The following is a 21609-nucleotide window of genomic DNA, read 5'->3' on the forward strand; positions in this document are numbered from 1 at the left end:
TAGGTTAGAATATTTCTAATTTCATTATTAAATTTAAGCAACAATGGAAAATAAAAATATACTTCTCATCATGTAATTCTGCATGCGTTATTTGAAAACTAAAGCCCTGAAACACAGGGCTAAGAGAGTCCTAAAACGTGTCGATTTTTATGCTACAAGACAGTATCACCAAACCATGTAATGTTCCTGTTAGCGGTCTGCATAATCTCCTCTCAGAGAGGGATATTTTGCAAACTCCCTAGCTATTCTACTCTAGCTTCCCTACACCCATAATGTGAAATATTTTCCCTAATATTTAACGTAATTTCGCAACTTAATTCATGTCACCCACAAACACAAGGACTCCTTCCCATTTTCTAGACCCATAATCACGAAGTCTGGTCACGTCCTCTAAACTTCTTTAAACTGCCAATGTTTTTCATGAACTGCAGTAGCCCAAACTGAGACCTCAACAGCATTAAAAAGAGTGAAATGATTACTTCAGATCTCTTCCACACACATCATTCATACCAAGAAGTTGTATCCCTCTTCTGGTTTATTGACGCATGTCCAATTTTTGATGAATGTTGTAATACTCTTAAGTAAAAAACTACTTTACACTTCAAAACCATTGTATCCAGGTGAGAATAATGCTTGGTTACAAATAATTAATAATTTTTAAAATAACAGTAATAATAATTTTGAAGATACCCTTCAAAGCTCTAGCCATAAATACAGAACAAGATTACCTGTATGCTCTGTAAAAACATGTGCTTATATAACACAAATGCCATCATGAAAACCAATCCTCGCTTTTCTCTGTATTGTTTGAAGTTTATTAAGCATACCTGTTGTCTATGAACAGCAACTGTCTCCATCTTGGGAAACACTATGCATAGGAATGAGACTCTCACACTGCTCACTTTCTTCTGGCATTCTTAAAAGAAACAAAGTTATTTTTTAAAGTTATACAGTAATACTAAATTAGTTGTTACGAGGCCAAAAGTAGTACTAAGTATGCTAGCTCCTGTTGGAGCGGGGCCAGAGGAGGCCACAAAAATGATCCGAGGGCTGGAACCCCTCTGCTGTGAGGAAAGGCTAAGAAAGCTGGGGCTGTTCAGCCAGGTAGGACGGGGCTTTGAGCAACGTGGTCTGGTGGAAGGTGTCCCTGCCCATGGCAGGGGGGTTGGAACTGGGTGATCTTTACAGTCCCTTCCAACCCAAACCATTCTATGATTCTAGTTGTTTGAACTGCAGCCATTAAAAACAGAAAAAGACTCCTTAACTTCAAAAAGTATACTCAAGTTTGCACAGTTTTCACTGTATGTTCTGGGTACAGCAACTATCATAGAGGCATTAAGAGGCAAAAAAAGAAAAGCAACAGCCTCTATGAACCTTCTTTTAAAAGGTAAACGGACTTCATATATTTACATTTTCTGACCATTACATAGGTTAACAAATAGATTAGCAACTACTACTTTTAAGAAATTAGTACACCTGAATACAAAATTAGATGAAAATAAATACATTGAGTACTGTGGCTTATACAAGAGTATAGGATATTGGATATAGGATTATACTTTGTGACTGCCCTACCTCTGAATTCGATGTTTTCTACAAATAAAGGCAAAAATTCTTCTGATTCCCACCATCACTGGATCCCAGTTGTTATAGTGACATAAGAGAGTTGCAATGAAGAAAGAAAAAAATACAGGGACGGCCCCTGCAAAAAATAACCAGGAAAACTGCACCTGGAATTCAAACACAAACATCATTCGCTCAAGAGTGGAAAAATAAAACCCAAACCCGAAAAATTGGCATACTATGTATTTCTAATAATTATTATTGTAAGTTTGAGTTGAAATTTCAGTTCTTTTAAATTGGGTGAAGTATTACAAATATTTTTGTAAGTTATTTGGTACAATTTCATTAGTCACTGCTACTTGTAGTAAACGAATAACCTTTCTTCTCTGATCCATTCTTTACAACACAACCTACTGCCTGCACTACTGCCTACACTGTGGTGTGGATGAAGACTGCTATTTCCAAAATAGCCTCATTTTTAGGTTTTAGCTGTCTGACTGGTACTAGCAAGAAAGTCCCCTAAACACTTCAAAAATTTTGAATACGAGATCTCACCTGAAAGATTTGTGCACCTGTTTATTCACTCTGAATATACTCTCACTGAATAGCAACTGCTGAAATCAATGCACACAGAAAGACTCTACTACGGGAAATGTACAGTAATTGTCTTTTTCATTTAAAAAAAAAGCAGGGCACATTATTTACCCAATTTAGACTAAATTCTGTTTGTATCTATACTACTACTTGCATATATCTACTATTACACTCAGAAGTGATCATCTCAGACCGTTTAAAACTTTAAAATTATAGAAGGTTAGAGAAAGCAAGGGTGCCAGAACAAGAACTAGTCTGAAACGCCTTCAAAGCTAGGAGAGCAATGACCCGTAAACCCAGCTCCCTCTTGTGGAGAAAATTTCCGAAGTTGAAGACTGGAGAAAAAAGGGACAGTATTGATACCCAGCACTGACATTCACTCTCAAAAAAAATCTAATAAACTGCAATTGTTAGAACCTTATGTTATCCTTACTGATTTCTAATGGAAATTCATAAACATGTTACCAAAATGAATATTTAAATAGTTGTTAAAAATTTCATTGTAATTTCTTGAGATTAAGATTTATGTCAGATTATTAGAGAACAATAAAGACCCAGAAAGTTAGTAATTATGCATATTGTATAATTACCATACCTTTTGACAGTCATATAAAGACTGCATATATTCACAGTTTAATCTTTACATTATTAGACATGCCAGTGGCATTCTTATGTAGGTTCTTTTCAAGAAGACTGAAATGCAGCGTAAAGGGAAGGCTGGCCAGAAGCACTAACCGGACAGCGTGAAGTTGGAAGCTTAAACTTCTTTCAGCCTAACTTGGACACCTGAGAGTTCAGTGAGCATAGAGCTTGGCTTAGGATATTTTGATGTTTGTTTGATGAAGACAGCTTGCACAAACACACTTGTACAAACAACCTCAAAGTCTACATGTGCTTGCCTTTAATTAAGGTCACTCATTTGTGCTTCTAACACTAGCAATTTCTTTAAAAAAAAAAAAAAAAAAAAAAAGACACACATAAGCTGCCCTCGTGTTACCAACATCAATTGAAAGTCATCCAAGATAACCTTAAAAATGTTTCTGCTACTACTTCAAATGCCTCAATATTGCAGGAATACATGAAGAATAAATAATTTTAAAAGATCTGGAGATCTGGACTGTGTTTACTCAGATTAAATAGCCTAGAGATGAAGTTGTTTACTGAGAATTAGAAAAGCATATTCCATTTTTCAATGTATTCCAGAAGGAAGTTTAGATGAATCACTTCAGAAGACAACTTAAGCTTTTCATATATTAATATTCGTAACTATATATATACACATCTCTAAAAATGTATTTGAACACACACGTGTATTAAGTATGTATAGATGCCCATATATATACATACAAAATTCTTATTCTTTGCTACCAGTATCAGCTCACATATAAACTTAATTTCACCTCACTAAAGTGAATTTTTGTGGAAGAAGTCTACAGATTTGGTTTTCTTCTTTCCTTAATAGATATAATTAGTTATTTACTTTGTTACAATTTATGTCCCAAGCGTATACTGCAAACACTTGACCAGCAACACAAATACAGTTACCTTACCAACGAGTGCTTTATTATTGTTGGAATCACTGCAAGGTTTTGCTGTATTTTGATGTTGAAATAGTCAGATAATACAAATATGAAACATACTGCATCTCACACATTCATTACACAAGTTTTTATTCAGGGTCTGACTCTCCTTTCATTTTCCAATTTGACTTTCCTTTTCTTATTTTTATCCTTTTATTTTTCCGCTTTATTTTCCAATATCTACACTGACGTTAAGTGATAGTGAAATACAAGTTGTGTTGGGTTCCCCCCCCCCATTTTTACATGCCTGACAGAAAATTTCAGAAATCAAAAGGTTCTCATTAGAATTTTCACTTTGCTTGTGAAAATATCGAGCAGTAAAGCTTCCTTTTGGCAGGAAACATTCTAAGTGCAAGACTTGACTAATTTCTTCTACATAAGACAGTCTTGTACAAACAAGCACAAGCCTCAAAAGAAAAACTCAAATGTAATGATTGAAACAAGTAATAAATTGAACCACCACGGATAATGCACAACCACCACTTGCTTCAGAGAAGCCACTAATCAGAGAATGTTCAATTTCAACTATATTCCAGGCATAGTCGGAATTTTTCCCTTCTCATGCTTTCACATTTCTGTTTGCACAGAGCTTACAAACTAAGCGTAAGCGCATTTGGTACAAGACTCTGAAGAACTTCAAAGCAGTGTAAGCAAGCAGCAACTGGCACCACCAGTCCATTCAAAGTTTCAGAAGTAGTACTTTATAGTTAGTTCAAAGTTTGGTCAGTTTTGCCCATTTTTGCAGATATCATTTTCAGCTCAACTATTACATGACTGAACTGATTCCTAATTCACGTAAACATTTATCATCTCAGTAAAAATGGTGTATTTCAGTAATAAACTGTATTCAGGCCAAGGTGCTCAAATGCTGGCTAATTCACTATTTTCAGCCCAGAAAACACATTACCTGCATATAATTTTACTCCCTGCTTTCCAAAAAACTCCTGCTGCCCCTCCCTACCACATGACTATGCACACATTTAACATCAGTGAAATACAGGTGTCACGAATGGTTAAAATGCACACAAGCACATGATGGGAAGTGCTTACAATTTAGCCAAGTGACAAATACACCTGTGTCTACACTGAGAGGTGCCAAAAGGCATAGCCATAATGGACTATGTGGGGATGCCCTGCTAAAAAAGAAAGGCATTATCACTGTAAGAAAAAATAAGCTTGTTTTAAAAGAACAGATGCATTATAAAATCAGGTTGAAAGCTATTTGAAAGAGTTAAACATGTGGCTGACCTTTGAAATTAAAATTTTACCAGTAAGGATTATTTAAATCCAAAATAAAGAGCAGAGACTAGTGATCTTGCTTTCAGGAAATAGAAACATTTACGTGATCTTCATTTTAAGGGGCAGGGGAACACCCCAAAACAAAAAAACAGTAATTGCATGTTTGCAGTATATGCTAAACAATCATTATTCACATGAAATTAAGAATTTCATATTCCCTGCCTCTGATTAAATATCAAATTCAAATATTCAAAGTTAGATTTGAAGTTCGTACATAATTAAATATTTAAAACTGAGAATTCTACCCCACCAACATGAAAAGTATCCATACAGCTTAATAACCAATATAAACTAACTTCACATAGTTTCTATCCTAAACTCATATTATTAGATTCTTTTCTTTCTTTACATATGAGGTTTTTCCACAGCTATTACCTCAATACCAGTGAAACTAGACTAAGCTAAAGGAGGGCAGTTAAATGGAAGCCTAATGTCCACATGAATCAAATAATGACCAATTAAGTCTTGTAGCTGCTACATTTCTTTGTGGTAAACCTGCAGGTTTTTGGTTTTGTCACTGAGTACTTTCAAGATACACAGTCTATAACAAGTCTATAATTGTAAAGGTATTAATTTAATCAGTGCTGTACTTGCAGTTGTTCTTTAACTCTGAGAAGTGCCTGTTCAAGGCAAAGCATTTGGCCAGGCATTGCTGATGACCTTGGGTACTTTTCATACAAGCTGCATCTTAATCAAATATATTTAACTGTGCAAGTGCATGCTTGCAAGTGCAAAATTACTGTAACTATCATAATCAAGAGAGCATTAATTACAACACAGTTCAACAATTATTAACATGTGGCAGAAATACTGTTCATTGTATATAGTGATAAAAATAACACTGCCATTTAACGCAAAGAAATTCTGTTAATAATGCTGAAAACTTCATAGCACATTACCTTTTGCATGCACATGTCAGCTATTATGGACAGAGGTATTGTAAGGCTTAGCGCAAGTGTGCCTATCAGTGATGAGGTAAGAAAGCAGCCCCTAAAAAATAATAATAATAATTGCAATAAATAAAGACATCTTATTTAAAAGTTAAAAGACAACTAAATTAATACATCAAACTGCAGAAGACGTGATTAAGCTTAACTGTTAGTCAATGTTTGTTTTAATAATCAAAAAAATCGAGATAACCACACTCCGTCATAAATCTGTTAAACTGCATAAAATTCTTAACTAGACTATTAATGTCTTCTGGAGTGAGGTTTAATTCCCATACAAGCCTTTTGAGGTGATGAAAAATTCACTGTCACATATAGTGACTTTTGAAATAGTTTAAAACCAGCTTATAGCAATTAAATCTGTTTTGCCCCAATCTGGTTATGATGTCTAGAAATCCTACCCAAAAGGAAAAATATTCTTTACAAATAGACAAATTCTTAAATTAACAGCCCGTGCTTTTCAAATTTCACTCCGAAATACACCCTTGAAATCACTCTTCAGAGTCTCAGTAGGACTTCTGTGCATTCTACAAGTGATCTCATCGTATTTTCAGTTTGCAAATTACCGATTTACTGAAGTGTTTTTTTTAAAGAAAAAAAAAAAGCCAGAACCTCGAGGTATATGTAGGACAGACTGAAGAGAACAAGTGAGCTCTTGAGATCTTCGGCATTTCGATATAAACCTAAGGCTCTATAAATAAAACATGACTAGTCAGAGCCATTTTGATATGAAGTGAAGAGTGTAACATCCCATATAAAAAACCTGCAATTCTCATTTTATGATCAACCAAGTCAAACGTATACCATTCATAGTAAGGCTTGCTAGCAAATACTCCTCTGCGAAATAGCCTACTCTACCATATGACGAAAACAAATACAAAGGGGTATCTACCTCATTCAAACCAGTAACGCCCACTACTGAGTCAGCCGCTTATGTCAAAGGCATCCAGAATTTATTTATTTATTAAGATAAAAGGTCATTTGCATCCTTGGCAAGTACTGAAAACAGTACCAGCTATGCTTTTTTGTGGAACTGCCATCAGTTCTGCATACAACTAATTTTAAACAAGGAAAAATATTGTAGTTGCAATTTTTGTTCTATTGCAAATTTTGTCTTCCCAGTGGAAGCAGGGACAGGTATCCTGGGAAGAGTGCAGGGACGCTGCCCAGTTGTGTAGGGAGGGGGTCAGGAGGGCCAAGGTGCAGCTGGAGCTGAGTTTGGCAAGGCATGCAAAGAGTAACCAAAAGGGCTTCTGCAGGTATGTCAGCCAGAAAAGGAAGGTTAAAAAGAAAGCGTATGCCTCCTGATGAACAAGAACGGTGACCCAGTATCGACAGACGACGAGAAGGCTGAGGTACTCAACAACCTTTTTGCCTCAGTCTTCACTGGCAACCTCTCTCCTCACCCCTCCTGAGTCAGTGGACCATAAGATATGGTACCGGGGGGGAGGGGGGGGGGGGGGGGGGGGGGGTAAAGCCCCTCCCACTGTAAGGGAAGATCAGGTTCATGACCACCTGAGGAACCTGAACATACACAAGTCTATGGGACCTGATGAGATGCATCCCAGAGTCCTGAGGGAACTGGCTGATGTACTTGCCAGGACACTCTCCATGATATTTGAAAGGTCACAGCAGTCAGGTGAAGTCCCTGGTGACTAGAAGTGGGGAAACACTGTGCCCATTTTTAAAAAGGGTAGGAAGGAGGACTCTGGGAATTACCAACCTGTCAGCCTCACCTCTGTGCCTGGGAAGATCCTGGAACAGATTCTCCTAGAAGCTATGCTAAGGCACATGGAGGACAGGGAGGTGATCCAAGACAGCCACCATGGCTTCACCAAGGGCAAGTCCTGCCTGACCAACCGAGTGGCTTTCTATAATGGAGTGACTGCATCAGTGGACAAGGGAAGAGCTATGGATTTAATCTATGTGGACTTCTGTAAAGCCTTCAACACAGTCCCCCACAACATCCTTTTCTCTAAATTGGAAAGATAATTTGATGGGTGGATTACTCAGAGGATAAGGAATTAGCTGCAAGGTTGCAGCCAGAGGGCTGGTCAACAGCTTGATGTCTAGATGGAGATCGGTGACAAGTGGTGTCCCCATGGGGATCTGTACTGGGACCAGCGCTGTTTAACATTTTCATCAATGACACAGCAAGATCGAGTGCACCCTCAGCAAGTTTGCAGATGACACCAAGCTGAGTGGTGCAGTTGACACGTCTGAGGGATGGGATGCCATCCAGAGGGACCTGGACAAGCGGGCCCATGTGAAGCTCATGAGGTTCAACATGGCCAAGTGCAAGGTCCTGCACCTGGGTCAGGGCAACTCCTGGTATCAATACAGGCTGGGGGATGAAGGGATGGAGAGCAGCCCTGCTGAGAAGGAATTGGGGGTATTGGTGGATGAAAAGCTGGGCATAAGCCAACGAAGTGCACTTGCACCCAGAAGGCCAACTGTACCCTGGGCTGCATCCCCAGCAGCGTGGGCAGCAGGGCGAGGGAGGGAATTCTGCCCCTCTGCTCTGGTGAGACCCCACCAGGAGTCCTGTGTCCAGCTCTGGAGCCCTCAGCACAGGAGACATGAAGCTGTTGGTGTGGGATCAGAGGAGGCCACAAAAATGATCCAAGGGCTGGAACACCTCTGCTGTGAGGAAAGGCTGAGAGAGTTGGGGCTGTTCAGCCTGGAGAAAACTCTGATGAGACATTATTGGAGCCTTTCAGTACTTGAAGGGGACTTATAAGAAAGATGGGGACAAACATTTTAGCAAGGCCTTTTGTGACAGGACGGGAGTAATGGTTTTAAAGTAAGTGAGTGCAGATTTAGACAGGATATAAAATATTTCTTCCTTACAATGAGGGTGGTGAGGCACTGGAACTAGTTGCCCGGAGAGGTAGTGGAGGCCCCACCCCTGGAAACATTCAAGGTCAGGTTGGACGGGGCTCTGAGGAACCTGGTCTAGTTGAAAATGTCTCTGCTCACTGCAGGGGGGGAGGTGGGCCAGAGGACCTCTAAAGGTCCCTTCCAACCCAAAGCATCCTGTGATTTTATGATACTTGATTTTTGGACAAGAGCCAGGTTTGGGGGTGGGGTGTTGTTTGTTTCTTTGCCTATGCTGAAATTGCACTTAACGTTTTTACCAACTGATACTGAACTGTAGTCTAATCTTAAGGGATGGCATTAACATCACAAAAATATTCCATCAATAAACAAACTAAATCACAAAGGAACATACACTGCAATGCATTTACAACTAGGACTAGTGCAAGAGTTTGCCAATAAACAAAGAAGGTAATGACTAAATTTCCTAAATAACTTTAAACCTGATCTGAAATAAAAAAAAACCCAAAACCACTCTCACGGAACTCCACCTAGATCTTTCATTGTACTACTGTCACAGAATTTAGGATCCTAGGATTACAGATATCTCCGTTTCACAGTAGCTATCCCACGAGGTTTTCCAGTCTCTCTACCACAGAGCTGAGAGGCTGAAGCCAAGGGTTCTCAGGCAAAAGCTCACAAACTGCAACACCTATTCAAAACATAGCACTAAAACCAACATTGTTCACTGAGCAACAGTATGGCGCCGGAAGGATGTCTCTTTTTGGAAACTCTTCCTCAGTGTTTCCAGAACGAAGTGGGACTTTCCAACTGGAAGCATTTTCTGTTACACCCCTATTTTAAGCTAATGCTGGCCCAGAAGAAACACAGACTCCCTAAATTCTACCAAGCTTGGAACCCTGACTTCCTAAAGAGTTCTCTAAGTAACACTGTCCTTCTAAAAGCTACACAAAGGTTTAAGTCTGCTACAGGTTTTGAGCTGTTCATAGAGAAGTTTCATATTCAATCCTCTGTTGTTGACCTATTCAGACTATCATATAATTAAATTAATAAACAAAAGCTAGGCTAATTTACAAATTGCTGTATCTTCATGGCTAATGCATTCTGATGACATTTAGCTCATTAAGCCTTTGAAAATTTAAACAAATGTCAGCTATAGAATACTGGATTCTGACTCATACATATCGAACATGCACGAGGCCTTGGAAACTGAAAAACTGTTACAACAGAAACTGATGCTCCTCTATTACTACTGCAACTCTGTACCACAAAGTCTTTTCGTCTCAAAATGTTAGTTCTAGAATGAGCTAAGCACACAGTATCTTGATAAATACTACAAGGCCACATCACCTGCTTTTTACAGTTAGCTGTTTCTCTTAAACAGGACATGGTGACACGATGTATGACATCCTCTAACTCCTACTGCATATATGGACAGAAGAAAAAAGGGCAAAAAAACCTTCCTAGATAATTTGACATCTCAACATTTGAGAACACAGTTAAGACAATTTATGTGAAAGATATACAAAGCATGTAGTACTTACCACAACCAGAGGAACTCTGACAGAACTGTTCCGATAAGGCCATTAATGACAATGCACATCCATATCAGTTTATTGGGAAACTCAAATGCTTCAAACCCAGTATAGTGAAGCAGGAAAAACCCTGGCCACAGCAGCAACAGATTAAACAGCCCTACAAAACCTGAGTACAAAAACAGTATTAAGCAAATCACAGTAAGTATCCTTTCACATAACTAAAATCTCAGCTAAAATCTGCTATTTTGAAAACATGCATATATAAAAGCAGCAACAAAGCAGTATTTTAAATCTTTCAAAGGAAAGGAATATAAGAAACTTTAACTGACATTTACGAACACTGATTACGTCAGATATTTACAGGTTTGAAATGAAAAAAAAACCATCAAAAGGGCTGTCTGAATGCCTACAGGTAGCGTTCTTTCATTGTTAAGACTGTAAACAAGAAACAATTCACACAACCAGTCTCAAAAGTACTGGTAACCACGGGAACAATAGGCTTCCTCTACTTTCTTGGCTCTTCTGAGCTCCTTTACCACTCAAACACTTCAGTGCCTGAAAGCAAACAGTTTAATCACACACTGAATTAAAACTTTCAATAGAGGTATTCTTATTCTTACCAAAGAACATTGGTAAGTCAAGTTTATCTTCTCTATCTACTTTCCTCTTTATCATTACTATGTACACAGCATACAGCATTGCTCCTACAAGAGACCAAAGGGAACCTGTAAAGATGAAAAAAACCACTCATGTAAGACATGCCAAACATGTTATGCACACTAGGATCAACTCTCCTAAACATACATCTATAACAATCAGAAATTAATTGTTTATTACAGAATCTATTACAATATGAGAAGCACAGAAAAAAGCAGAAAGTCCAAAAATGTAAATACTTTCCCAATTAAGCTATACACATTGCCGGGGGGGGCGGAAATCATCATAAATGTGCACTTTCAGAAGTTGAAACTAACATTTCACAATCTGGCTTTTTACACAAGTAAGAAATATATAGCTTGCTATAGGACCTACTGAGTATCATCAAAAGATGGTACTCATCACTGCCTATTCTAGAATCAAAAAAATTAAGGAAATACCTATTGTATCTTTTCCAGCAGATTTCTCAGATCCAGAAAGGTTAACAAGTACCACACCACCAATGCTAGCAAAAAAAGAAGAAATGCAAAACACTACTTAAACAAGAACTTTTTACAAAGAGAGTAAAAAAGGGGAATAAAACTATCATAATAGAGTTGTATCTTTAGATATTTTCAGTTAACCAAAACCCACGTTCAGCAAAGCCAAAAGGAGTTCTCTGTTGCTAAGGCTGGATTCCAAGCTAAAAACAAAAAGCCCACTTTTACCTTCCCTGATCAATGTACCAGGCCTTTAATGAAACAGGCTGACAACGTCAAGCCTCTTTCCTTTTCCCCTCTACACAAAAATAGAGAAACCATAACTAAAAGCCAAGAAAATAAGTTCACATATTTCCAACAGAAATCTAATTAATCTGATTTCTTATAGGAGCACGTGATTTGGTAGCTCTTCATGATATGACATATTTAAAAAGACGTAATTCACTTGCTCTATTTATCTGTGAAACAAGGATTTAAAAAAAAAAAAGTGAAGCCTATCATATACTGTCACAGATACCATAGGTATAGCTGTCCTTTCACTGTATCAGGGAGTTTTTGATCAAATGTTGCATCCCATTATCTTACCTTAAAACAACAGCTAACAATTTGGACAGGGTAAAGCGATCGCCACTGTTACTGGGAAAGACTGCAGCTAAGATTAAAGTAAAAAGTCCTGCAAAAGAAATCATGAAGAGTTTATACAATGAAGTTTTGCTACTAGTTTGTTCAGATCTTGTTCAAATCTGTACTTGATCTTAGCATCCATAATTTTAACTTGAACTATAATGAAACTACCACCTTATGATGTGAATCCTCAGATGAGCAAATACATGCTCAATTTTCAGAAAGGCTAGCCATACTAACATAATAAACTGCAATAAGCCTGAAAACTCAGTGAGAATCACCCAATCATGCTGCTTAAACTGATTTTATAAAACAAAAGTTACTCCTCAAAACACCATCACATAATTTAAATACTTTAAAGCTCATATTAGAGCCTTTCATAAAACCTGTAAAGTAAGTGATATGCATCATATTTAGGTGATTTAAGCTCTTTACCCCTAAAACCATTTTTAAAAAAAAACCAAATAATTAGCAAGACTACTCTGAATTGTATCTATTTTGATAAAAAGTTATCCCATCTTTCCTTCAAACCTATCACACTTCCAATATATCTCTTTAACACACAGACTTAACCACAGAAGTACACACACACACACACAAATTTGAAAAGCAAAAAGCAGGGGAATCATGAAAAAAGCCTAAGTACCTGCAACTAGATAATGAATTTTTAAATGCACGTATTCAATGGCTTTAAGCATTACGATTACCCAAAAACATCTGGTGGTGTAAATACAACTTACCAGAGGTTGAAGACAAGATATTAACTATGGCAACTTGGGTATCTGACAGAGCTTCTTGGTAAGAGAAATTTGCCAAGAACCACTGGGGGAAAAGAGAAATAATTTTGTGACTACATGGATAGCAACAGCAGAGTTCAAGTTAATCAGTGCAATAAAATCATACCTAAAGAAAAAACCCAAACAACTATTTATCCAAAAACAAAATCAGAACAACATTTTTACCTCAAACAGATTTCTAACTTCTATCAAAGTGGCAGGTACATTCAAAGACAGAGGCAAAATTAGAATTGGCCCAAACCAATCACATTCAACTATGTGTTTAACAATGAAATAACATACTTCAGAACTCAAACATAATTAAATAATTAAAATGAAATTGTAATAGTTATTCCACAGTAACTAAAGGTACTGTTTCACAAGTGTTTCAAGGTGATTACTGTGAAAGGGCTGCAAAGAAATTTCAGAGGTACATGGGACATCAGTCAGCCTAGAGTACTTAGACACACATCGCCACCCTAAAAACCAAGCATCACCTGCATTCAATGCCTCACAAATATATTGGAAGGATTCGTGTCCGATTTCCTTCATAACTATAAAAAAAGCCAAGTGTTTTATTATTTCTTGATTGAGATCTCATTAACAAGATCTCAGATATATGCTCACAGAATTTACCATTCTCTGAAGTCTTAGGTGGAAATATATATACTGTCCAAGACAGACACATACATGCTGAAAGTGGCTGCATCTATGAACAGCACTAATAGGATTTTTTAACATGAGGACTCTACCCTAGGAAATCTACGTGTGTGTATATGGAAATAGACACACAGAAAATAATTTTTTAAAAAGCTATTTCATCCATCCAATATCATTATTGAGTGGCTTATTCTCTTGCTGCTGCATGCATGTTCTTTCTGTATATGCACAGAAAAATTACATCACCGTTTTTTGGTCCATGCATCAACAGCACTATTTTTATTGTTGTTGTTATGATTTTTGATGTTTAAACAGCACAGCTTCCTGAGAAAAAATTGTGGTGGGTCCACACTACAAATAACCTATCTAGCAGTACCAGCAAAGCTACTTCTTGAAAAGCTATCACTGACCTTCTCTCTACATTTTTACTCTCTCTCAAAACTCCTGCCACCGTTATCTCTCTCTCTCCCCCTAGAACTGAGGCATGATGCAGAAACAGCAGCAACCAACAGATTCATAAGTAAATCTTGCAGCCCTCAACGGAGCTGAAGGACAATTAACTATCTTCTCTTCACACTACTGCAGAGCACAATGCCACAGTGAGGCATAAGGTGGTACTCTTCCCGTGATGGCCCAGAAAGAAGCCATAGTAACATTCCCCTGTTTCACGCAGCCTCACTGCAGCTGTTAACAGCCTGTATACACGTCATCCCAGATTTTGCTGTACCAAACATACTCAGCATTGGACAACACGGCACAAAAACATGGCATATCTTACAACTGACCTTACAGTTAACTACACACCCAGGATAACTTTTTATTACTCTCCCTTTAAGAAGCTGCACCTTCATGTCCAGCACACAAGGAAAGTTTTACTTCTCACAGTATAATTATAACATGAAGCATAAAGAATACAAGCCATCTCAATACTATTCCACTATCATTATTCAAGTTTTAATTGCATCTATTAAGTTTTCTAAAAGAACAGAGCACATACCACAAAGCAAAAGAAAAAGCTAATTTTTGCTACTTGAGTTGCAGTGAGTTTTCCTACAGTTTTTAATATCGATTCCTGCTCCTTAACCGTTGGATATGACATGCGAGACAGCTTTGCTTCCAATGCATGGCTGGATGGGAGTTGTCGAATCTCCATAATATTACTGAACCTTACACGAGGCTTTTTGGGAGCTTAAGAAGAAAAAAGAAGGGAAAACAAAAAGAAAAAAGAAAAAAAAGGCTGCATATTATCATTAAATTTTTCAAGCCAACACAATATGCAAATAGAACTATGACATTTAACACAGCACTGATGACAACACTTCACAAATAATAACTGGTTTTTCTTCAAACAGAAAACATGACATTATTTTTATTTATTAAACTAGTATTTTGAGATTTGATAGGCCACTAGTAAGACAAAGCACAACTACTGTTTTCAATCAGTACAGTGGCCCATCCACACAAACCTTGCTGAAAAGCACCATCCCTCCTCCCTGCCAAAAAAATCCCCACAACGTACCAACAAATTTTTACGTAGGAATTATTCTGTACTGATAAATATTACATAGAAGATTTTAACTGTTTAATAGCCAAATAGCCTAACTGCAAGGACAGTGTTTCAATCAGAGGATGAGAGTGTCCAACAGACCTCAAAGCTTAGCAGAGATCAGAGGGTCACTTGCTCATTTCAAATCCACCCTCTAACTAACCATGTAAACCAGGAACTGATTTTATATTTATACAGGTATTTTAAGTATCCTTAGTTTCCTGTGTAAAGAAAACATCGCATGCTACATACATTAGCCTAATTAAATATGAAACAAAACCTAATTTCCTAAAAAAAAAAAATTAAAAAGGGAAAAGCTACAGCCCAAACAACGCTCAAGTGATTGGTGCATGTTATCACAGGAGAGCAGAGCCTACCAAAGCTGTTATGAACATGTGTCGTCTAGAAATTAACAGAGAGACTTTCCCTTTTATAAGCAGGGACTCTTTTGCTGAGGATCAGATAATTGGATTCTTTGACAGTCAACTTTTTTTTAATTGTCTGGGACAGTTAGGCCTGTTTCAGCTACTATCACAAGATAGTAAGGCTTAAATAAAATCAGAATGCACATAGACTGTTAAAATTCTTACTTTGACCGCTTTGCTCCTGCTCTAAAAAGGACAATAGCTTGTGTTTCCAGAGGCTGACTCACTGCTGCTGGTCATACAAGCCCAGAAGGAAAGAATCACAAGTACTGAACCCAGCTGGTCCCTTGAGATAAACATAGGCTGGATCTGTAGTGACCAAGAAAGGTAAACTGAACAATAGGCCTATGTTTTCTCTACCTGAAAGTAAATATATGAGACCGCAATTCATGCAATTAGAAATTTAATGAAGGGAAAAAAAAAAAAAAGTTAAATCCTGCAACATGACAGCAGTTGTACTAACGAAGAGGAAAGTAATTCATTCACCAAAGAACCAGCATTTCAGCATTCCAAAAAGCTTTACTCACTTTTCTCTGCATCACTATTATTACTGCCACTTTTTTCAGTTGGCAAATCATGAAACTTTACAGGAACATATAAAGGTTCACTCTGAAATGAATCAGTATAAGTAAAAATACAGTTAAGCAGGATATTTAAATTATAAGCAGAAGTAATGTAGCATATTAGAAAACTAAATAAAAGAAAATCCTGGTGAATATTAAGAGAATAAAATTTAACAAAGTGGTTTTGCACACAGCGTAAAAAATGTTCACACATAATCTGTATTTTATGTAAAACATGTTGGTAAAATGCAGTACTCAAAAATAACTGTGTGGTTTTGTGTTATATCCTCATGAACACAAAACTCATCCCAGAAAATTAAAACCTACAGATTTAAAATTAACTCATCAAAAATCACAGTCATTTCATTAGATCTACAGCTTCTGTCCAAATGATAAAACTAGAAACATAAAATACAGAATACATATACAAAAATGGATGCATACTCAACTTTCCTCCCATGACCCTAGAAGCTCAAGAACTAGAACTAAAACTCAAAAAATTTTGGGAAAGGAACTCCAATATATAAGGCACTTAGCAGAAGTTTTAATTGCTTAAAACACTTCTAAGAAGACAAGCTTTCAGCTGCTTGTTTAAGTTAAATTACTAAACTGCGAGTGAAGTAATAAAAAGATGTGCTAGCTGCATTTTCATCAGGCTCCCTGTTTAGGACCAAAAATTTTGGGGATATTTAAATTAATGCAAAATTGTCCAAGGTTAACAATGAATCCTGCTTCTTAAGTCAGATTATCTTAATGAATTGAGCAGACTAAGATTTTATTCTTAAATGTAGATAAAGTTGAAAAAAAAAAAAGAATGAAATTACAAATACTTCTGAGAAAAATCTCTCTTCAACTCCCTATTCAAGTTTAAAATACCCATATGGCAGTTTGTCAATACTCAATCGCCTCCCCCTACTCTGTTACAGAGACAGTGCAAGCTTTAAAAGTTCTGTGTCTTGGATACATTTCTGCATGTGGCCTCTGATTTAGGTATGCAGATTAAGCAGCAACCTGTGAACAACAGGGGCATAACAACTCATCATTTATGGATGATGAAAATCACCACAAAAATGGCTATCTGGCAATGTAGCATATCAACAGGATACCAGTACTGACATATGATTCAGTAGACAGTAGTCACTCTGTCCACTGGAAGGAAGAAGGCAGTCCATTTCTCTTTCAAACTGCAGTGCAGGATCACAGTATACAAGATACTCCACTAACTGAATGATTCTGTTGTGGATGTTAGTTTTGAAAACTGTTTGGCTTTACCATCAGCTCCCCACATTTTGCTTTGGCAGTTACTGAGCTGAATATGTAAAGGTTTCCTTCTGTACAACATAAATATTTCTTTCACAAACTACTACAGAAACATTCAAGGGGTTTATTGAGCTGAGAACCTATATTTCTCGTAACAAGCAATGTCATTATTTGTAGCACTTACAAGTTACTAATCCCCTCTGCCAATGACTACTACATTTAAGACTACCATGTTTTAAAAACAAGAAGTCAGGATAATGGTGTCACATTATTACAAAGCATTGACCTTCACAAATTAAGCCACTTACCAGAGAACTGTTTACAGTGTTATCTGTTGTACAAGCAGCAAAATAACCTTCGGCATCTGCAAACTAATTACAGAGCATTAAATGTAATAACCTATCAAGGCAGAGTTATTAACTGGAATTTTTTTGAGAACAAGTTTTTTTAATGCCTTTTTCCACAGTTATGTCACAATTCCCTCTCCCCCTTCAGCCCTCCTCCCAAATAAGTAAGAGGGCTTAGAAGTTTAGTAAATAATTTGAGTAATTCCCAGTGCTTCTTGGAGAACCCCACTGAATTCAACTACCCAGGTACCAATGCAGGATCAGGTTATTCAAATGTCAAAACCTGTAAAGTTCAGTCTTAGCAAGACATGCTTTACTAAATTATTGTGCATGTATTAGCAACAAGCCTCTTGTTTCTTCATTTTATTCATGCAAAATTCCTTTTCACAAAACCCTGGAATTCTGCCTTAGTTTTAACAAGACTTAAATTAAGATAAGGTCAAGTATCATTCTTCCTCTTCCTTCCCACATCTTCACAAGCACTACTACCCCCGTTCCCTGACCTGCAGCTTGCTGTTCTACTACGCTGGTAAGAAATCTATTAAACAAAGCCTCTAATGTGGAAGTGGGCTTGAAAGTAGGGTAATAAGTGTTTACCCAAGCAATTATTACTGAAATAAAAAAAATTCTAAATGTACAATTTTTCTTCCAGATTAATAAACACAAGACATTTTAAAGGCACTTGTAAGCATTATACAGTTCAATATTTAACTAAACTCCTTAGGGGACATAAAAAAAAAAAAAAATCTTCTAACTGCAGACTATAGTCCTGTCTCTGCACTGTTCTTTTGAAATATGGTAGCATCAAAACTATTGGCTATTTCCTACAAATTATTTTAAAAATTATTTTCACAGAATTAGAAAGAAAACAGTAATGAGATTCCAATAGCGGTGCCATGAGTGGCACACACAAAGGTGACAGATTGGGCAGTCTTACTCACTGCTCCAGTTCATGTGAGTTCATACAATCTTTCTTTGACACAGCACTGCCTGGGATTCAGTCGGTCAATATAACTGCGACAATTCACACTAGGCAATAGCCCCTTATTCTGCTAACCTGCTGATCTTAATACTTTTGATCAGTATAATTGCTCTATACAACTAATGATCCTTCACCACTTTTATCATCCTTATTTGCCATTACTGCCAATAAAGAATGTGTGTAAATTCTGTTTATTTCCCAGTTACGTATGAAGATCCTGAACAGCATCAAGTCTAACACGTGCCATACAGACATTTGGCATTAAAGACTCATCTAGCAAAAATTATTTCAGGGTATCAGCCAACTCAAAATGCCTTACGTGTATAACAGATTTTTTATTTTTTTTTTTTTTAAACTGAAGGTTTAGGTGTTTGGGGTTGATTTTGGGGGTTTGTTGTGGGGTTTTTTTTTAAATAAAAAACATTTGCCTTAATGTCATGTAACACTTCAGTTATTTAAGTACATTATGCCTACGGCCATCACTATCAGTGAAGTCTGGCATATCCAGAAGAACTGAAATCAGTTCCTTTCACGCAAGCTATTTTCTAAAATGACATGTTGATTAACAGCATGTTCTTGGATCACCTTTTCTGTTACGTTAATGCAAGATTAATATCAGGCCTAATGCCTTACAGCTTCCCGAGTCCTGCTGTTCAGCATTCCGAAACACTGGCACAGAACAAGCGGTCTTCCTAGGACCTCTAATTTCCTTGGAAAAAAAGTATGTATTTCTGTAACACAACAAGAATTTTAGACTAACATAAACTACGCCTAGTTCTAGAATCAGCAACAGAAGGTCTCGTGTGTGAAGGAGACAAAAATACAATATTAGCAACAACAACATAATTCTACCACCTTTCCTAAATATAACTTTAAAAACCTCAAAAACTCTTAGCAAACAGTTCATAGTTCTGCTAAAGACAAAAAGAGTCAGTAATAAAAATGAACTACAAAGCTCAAGTATCGATTCCATTGATTACAGATGCTGGGGAGGCAAAAGGGAACCAACAGCAGTGAGACTCTTAAGCTCTTCTTCAAAAGAACTATCCTCTGCAACTGTCCAAGATAAAATATCAGGCTAGATGGGCCAATAGTCTGGCCCATTAGAGCATTTTCTACGATTCCTGACACATTTCATATTGCTTTTCCCTTTTCTTCCTCTCACAAGACTACTATTACGATTGCCATGTCTTCCCATGTTGCGATTCAGTTTATAACTGCTTTTCTGAAAGCACTATTTCACAAATAAGTAAACTTTGTCTTTCTCTTGTCCCTATTTTAAGTTTTTTTTGCACAAACTTCAACAAATATCAGAACATTTATAGTTAAAATACTTACAAAAGCTGTATGTCTTCCACGAAACCCACGAGTACACTGTTGCCTCCATGGTTTCCAAACAATGAATCCCAAGAGGTATAGAACAAACATGGACGTTTTTGCAAATGTACTGAAAAAAGGTTTGTTGTACGTTGTAAAAACATACTGTGGAAAGAAAATAATTGCAGTAAGAAAATAATTACAGTATCCAAAATTACCACTTAGGTGAGAATTCACAAAATGAATGAACAGGTTCAAATATCTAGTCCAGAACATACTGGTTCCCAAAATGACAGTACTGTGAGTATTGGCAAGTATGACCAAAAGACACAAGTGGCCCTAGCTATTCCGGGCGTACCCTCCCCCAAGCCATCTTAAATGCCAACAAGGTACTGAGCCACCGGAGAAAAGCTACTTATTGCTCGTATCTAACCAAGCAACATATTGATATGCCACTGAACTCAAATAGGACTGAAAATACATTTACATAAAAATATTTTCTAAACGAAAGACCACTTTTTTAAGCAACAGCATAGTAATCACAAATTAGAGAACATTAATTAAGCAACTGTTCAGTACTAATACTGATTCCACTAGCTCATTGGGAAAAAAGTTTTATTAATATAATAGCATGTTAAGCACAAACACTTTCATATGCTTAATTTCAAAACTGATACAGAACATAACTTAATGACAGTTCAGAAACATGAATTTGGCAAGAATTTATTAAAAACTCAATTTCCATTGCTAAAGCTCTGTTTCAAGTCCTAAAACTTCACATGAAGTAACTACCAGATCAGTTTCAAGATGGTGAATATATGAACTAATTATGACAAACTTGTCTGCAATTATAGGGCTCAGACCCCATGACCCAAGTCCTTTGGCCCTGCACTTCTAGATCTTCTGAATTATAACCTACCATACCACCTAGCCTGCAACGTTGCAGCTCATTTACGACTTCTCAGGAAACATATGGGCATTATTTTAATCAATATGGCAACAAACTGAACTCCCTAAGTACAGTACATAGTTATGAGCTTATGTTGATTAATTTTAAAGTCACCATTAACACCTTCTGTCTTCAAAGCAAGAAGTCACCAAGTTGAGCTTGTTCCTAACTTTTAGCGGATACAGGTTTGTTCACAAACCCAAAGGATATAGTCTTCCCCTGTATTGAAAAGGTGGTTAAATATCACACTAGAACACTCACTGAGTGTTTGAGCAACCATGTTTCTGCTGCATCTTTCTCCTAAACAGGATTTTATTTTCCTTTTACGATGCACACAACAATACTTACGGAAGTGAGTTCTGAAGAGGCAACCCATATCACGTCAACGAGGAGGAGAATGACAATTCCTAGAGCCATTCGTCTACGCTGAGTGGATGAACTGCTCTGGGAGCTCATCCGATTCATGATAAAAACCCACACCATTTGTAACCTATTCAAGATTGATAAAGGAATAAAACCCAAAAAAAATTAACAAACAGTGACAAAAAAACAACCAAAATATTCAAATAAACAGTGGGGACAAGTGTTTCATATATATGAAATAGACATCATATGCCAGCAAACACATGCTTACGTTCATTAAAAAGCAGATCTTTGAGAGATCT

The 21609-nt window shown here is 37.0% G+C and overlaps 1 protein-coding gene across 4 annotated transcripts in view; it reads right to left on the reverse strand.

The window, feature by feature from the left end:
* The window catches only part of SLC35F5 (solute carrier family 35 member F5), a 38082-nt gene that overhangs the window by 8233 nt on the left and 8240 nt on the right, over positions 1-21609 (reverse strand). For all 4 annotated transcript variants that reach the window (XM_075430022.1, XM_075430023.1, XM_075430024.1 and 1 more), the window contains 13 exons: positions 21293-21434; positions 20017-20160; positions 17658-17720; positions 16054-16135; positions 14553-14743; positions 12860-12941; positions 12081-12168; positions 11457-11521; positions 10980-11084; positions 10366-10525; positions 5936-6026; positions 1576-1730; positions 828-916 (listed from right to left, as the gene is read on the reverse strand). In XM_075430022.1, coding sequence (XP_075286137.1) covers positions 835-916; positions 1576-1730; positions 5936-6026; positions 10366-10525; positions 10980-11084; positions 11457-11521; positions 12081-12168; positions 12860-12941; positions 14553-14743; positions 16054-16135; positions 17658-17720; positions 20017-20160; positions 21293-21427 — 1443 coding nt within the window. In that variant the 5' untranslated portion in view covers positions 21428-21434 and the 3' untranslated portion in view covers positions 828-834. The remainder of the gene's footprint in view (positions 1-827; positions 917-1575; positions 1731-5935; positions 6027-10365; positions 10526-10979; positions 11085-11456; positions 11522-12080; positions 12169-12859; positions 12942-14552; positions 14744-16053; positions 16136-17657; positions 17721-20016; positions 20161-21292; positions 21435-21609) is intronic.

This window comes from Opisthocomus hoazin, chromosome 9 (assembly GCF_030867145.1).
Source record: "Opisthocomus hoazin isolate bOpiHoa1 chromosome 9, bOpiHoa1.hap1, whole genome shotgun sequence".
NCBI classification, from domain to species: Eukaryota; Metazoa; Chordata; class Aves; order Opisthocomiformes; family Opisthocomidae; genus Opisthocomus; species Opisthocomus hoazin.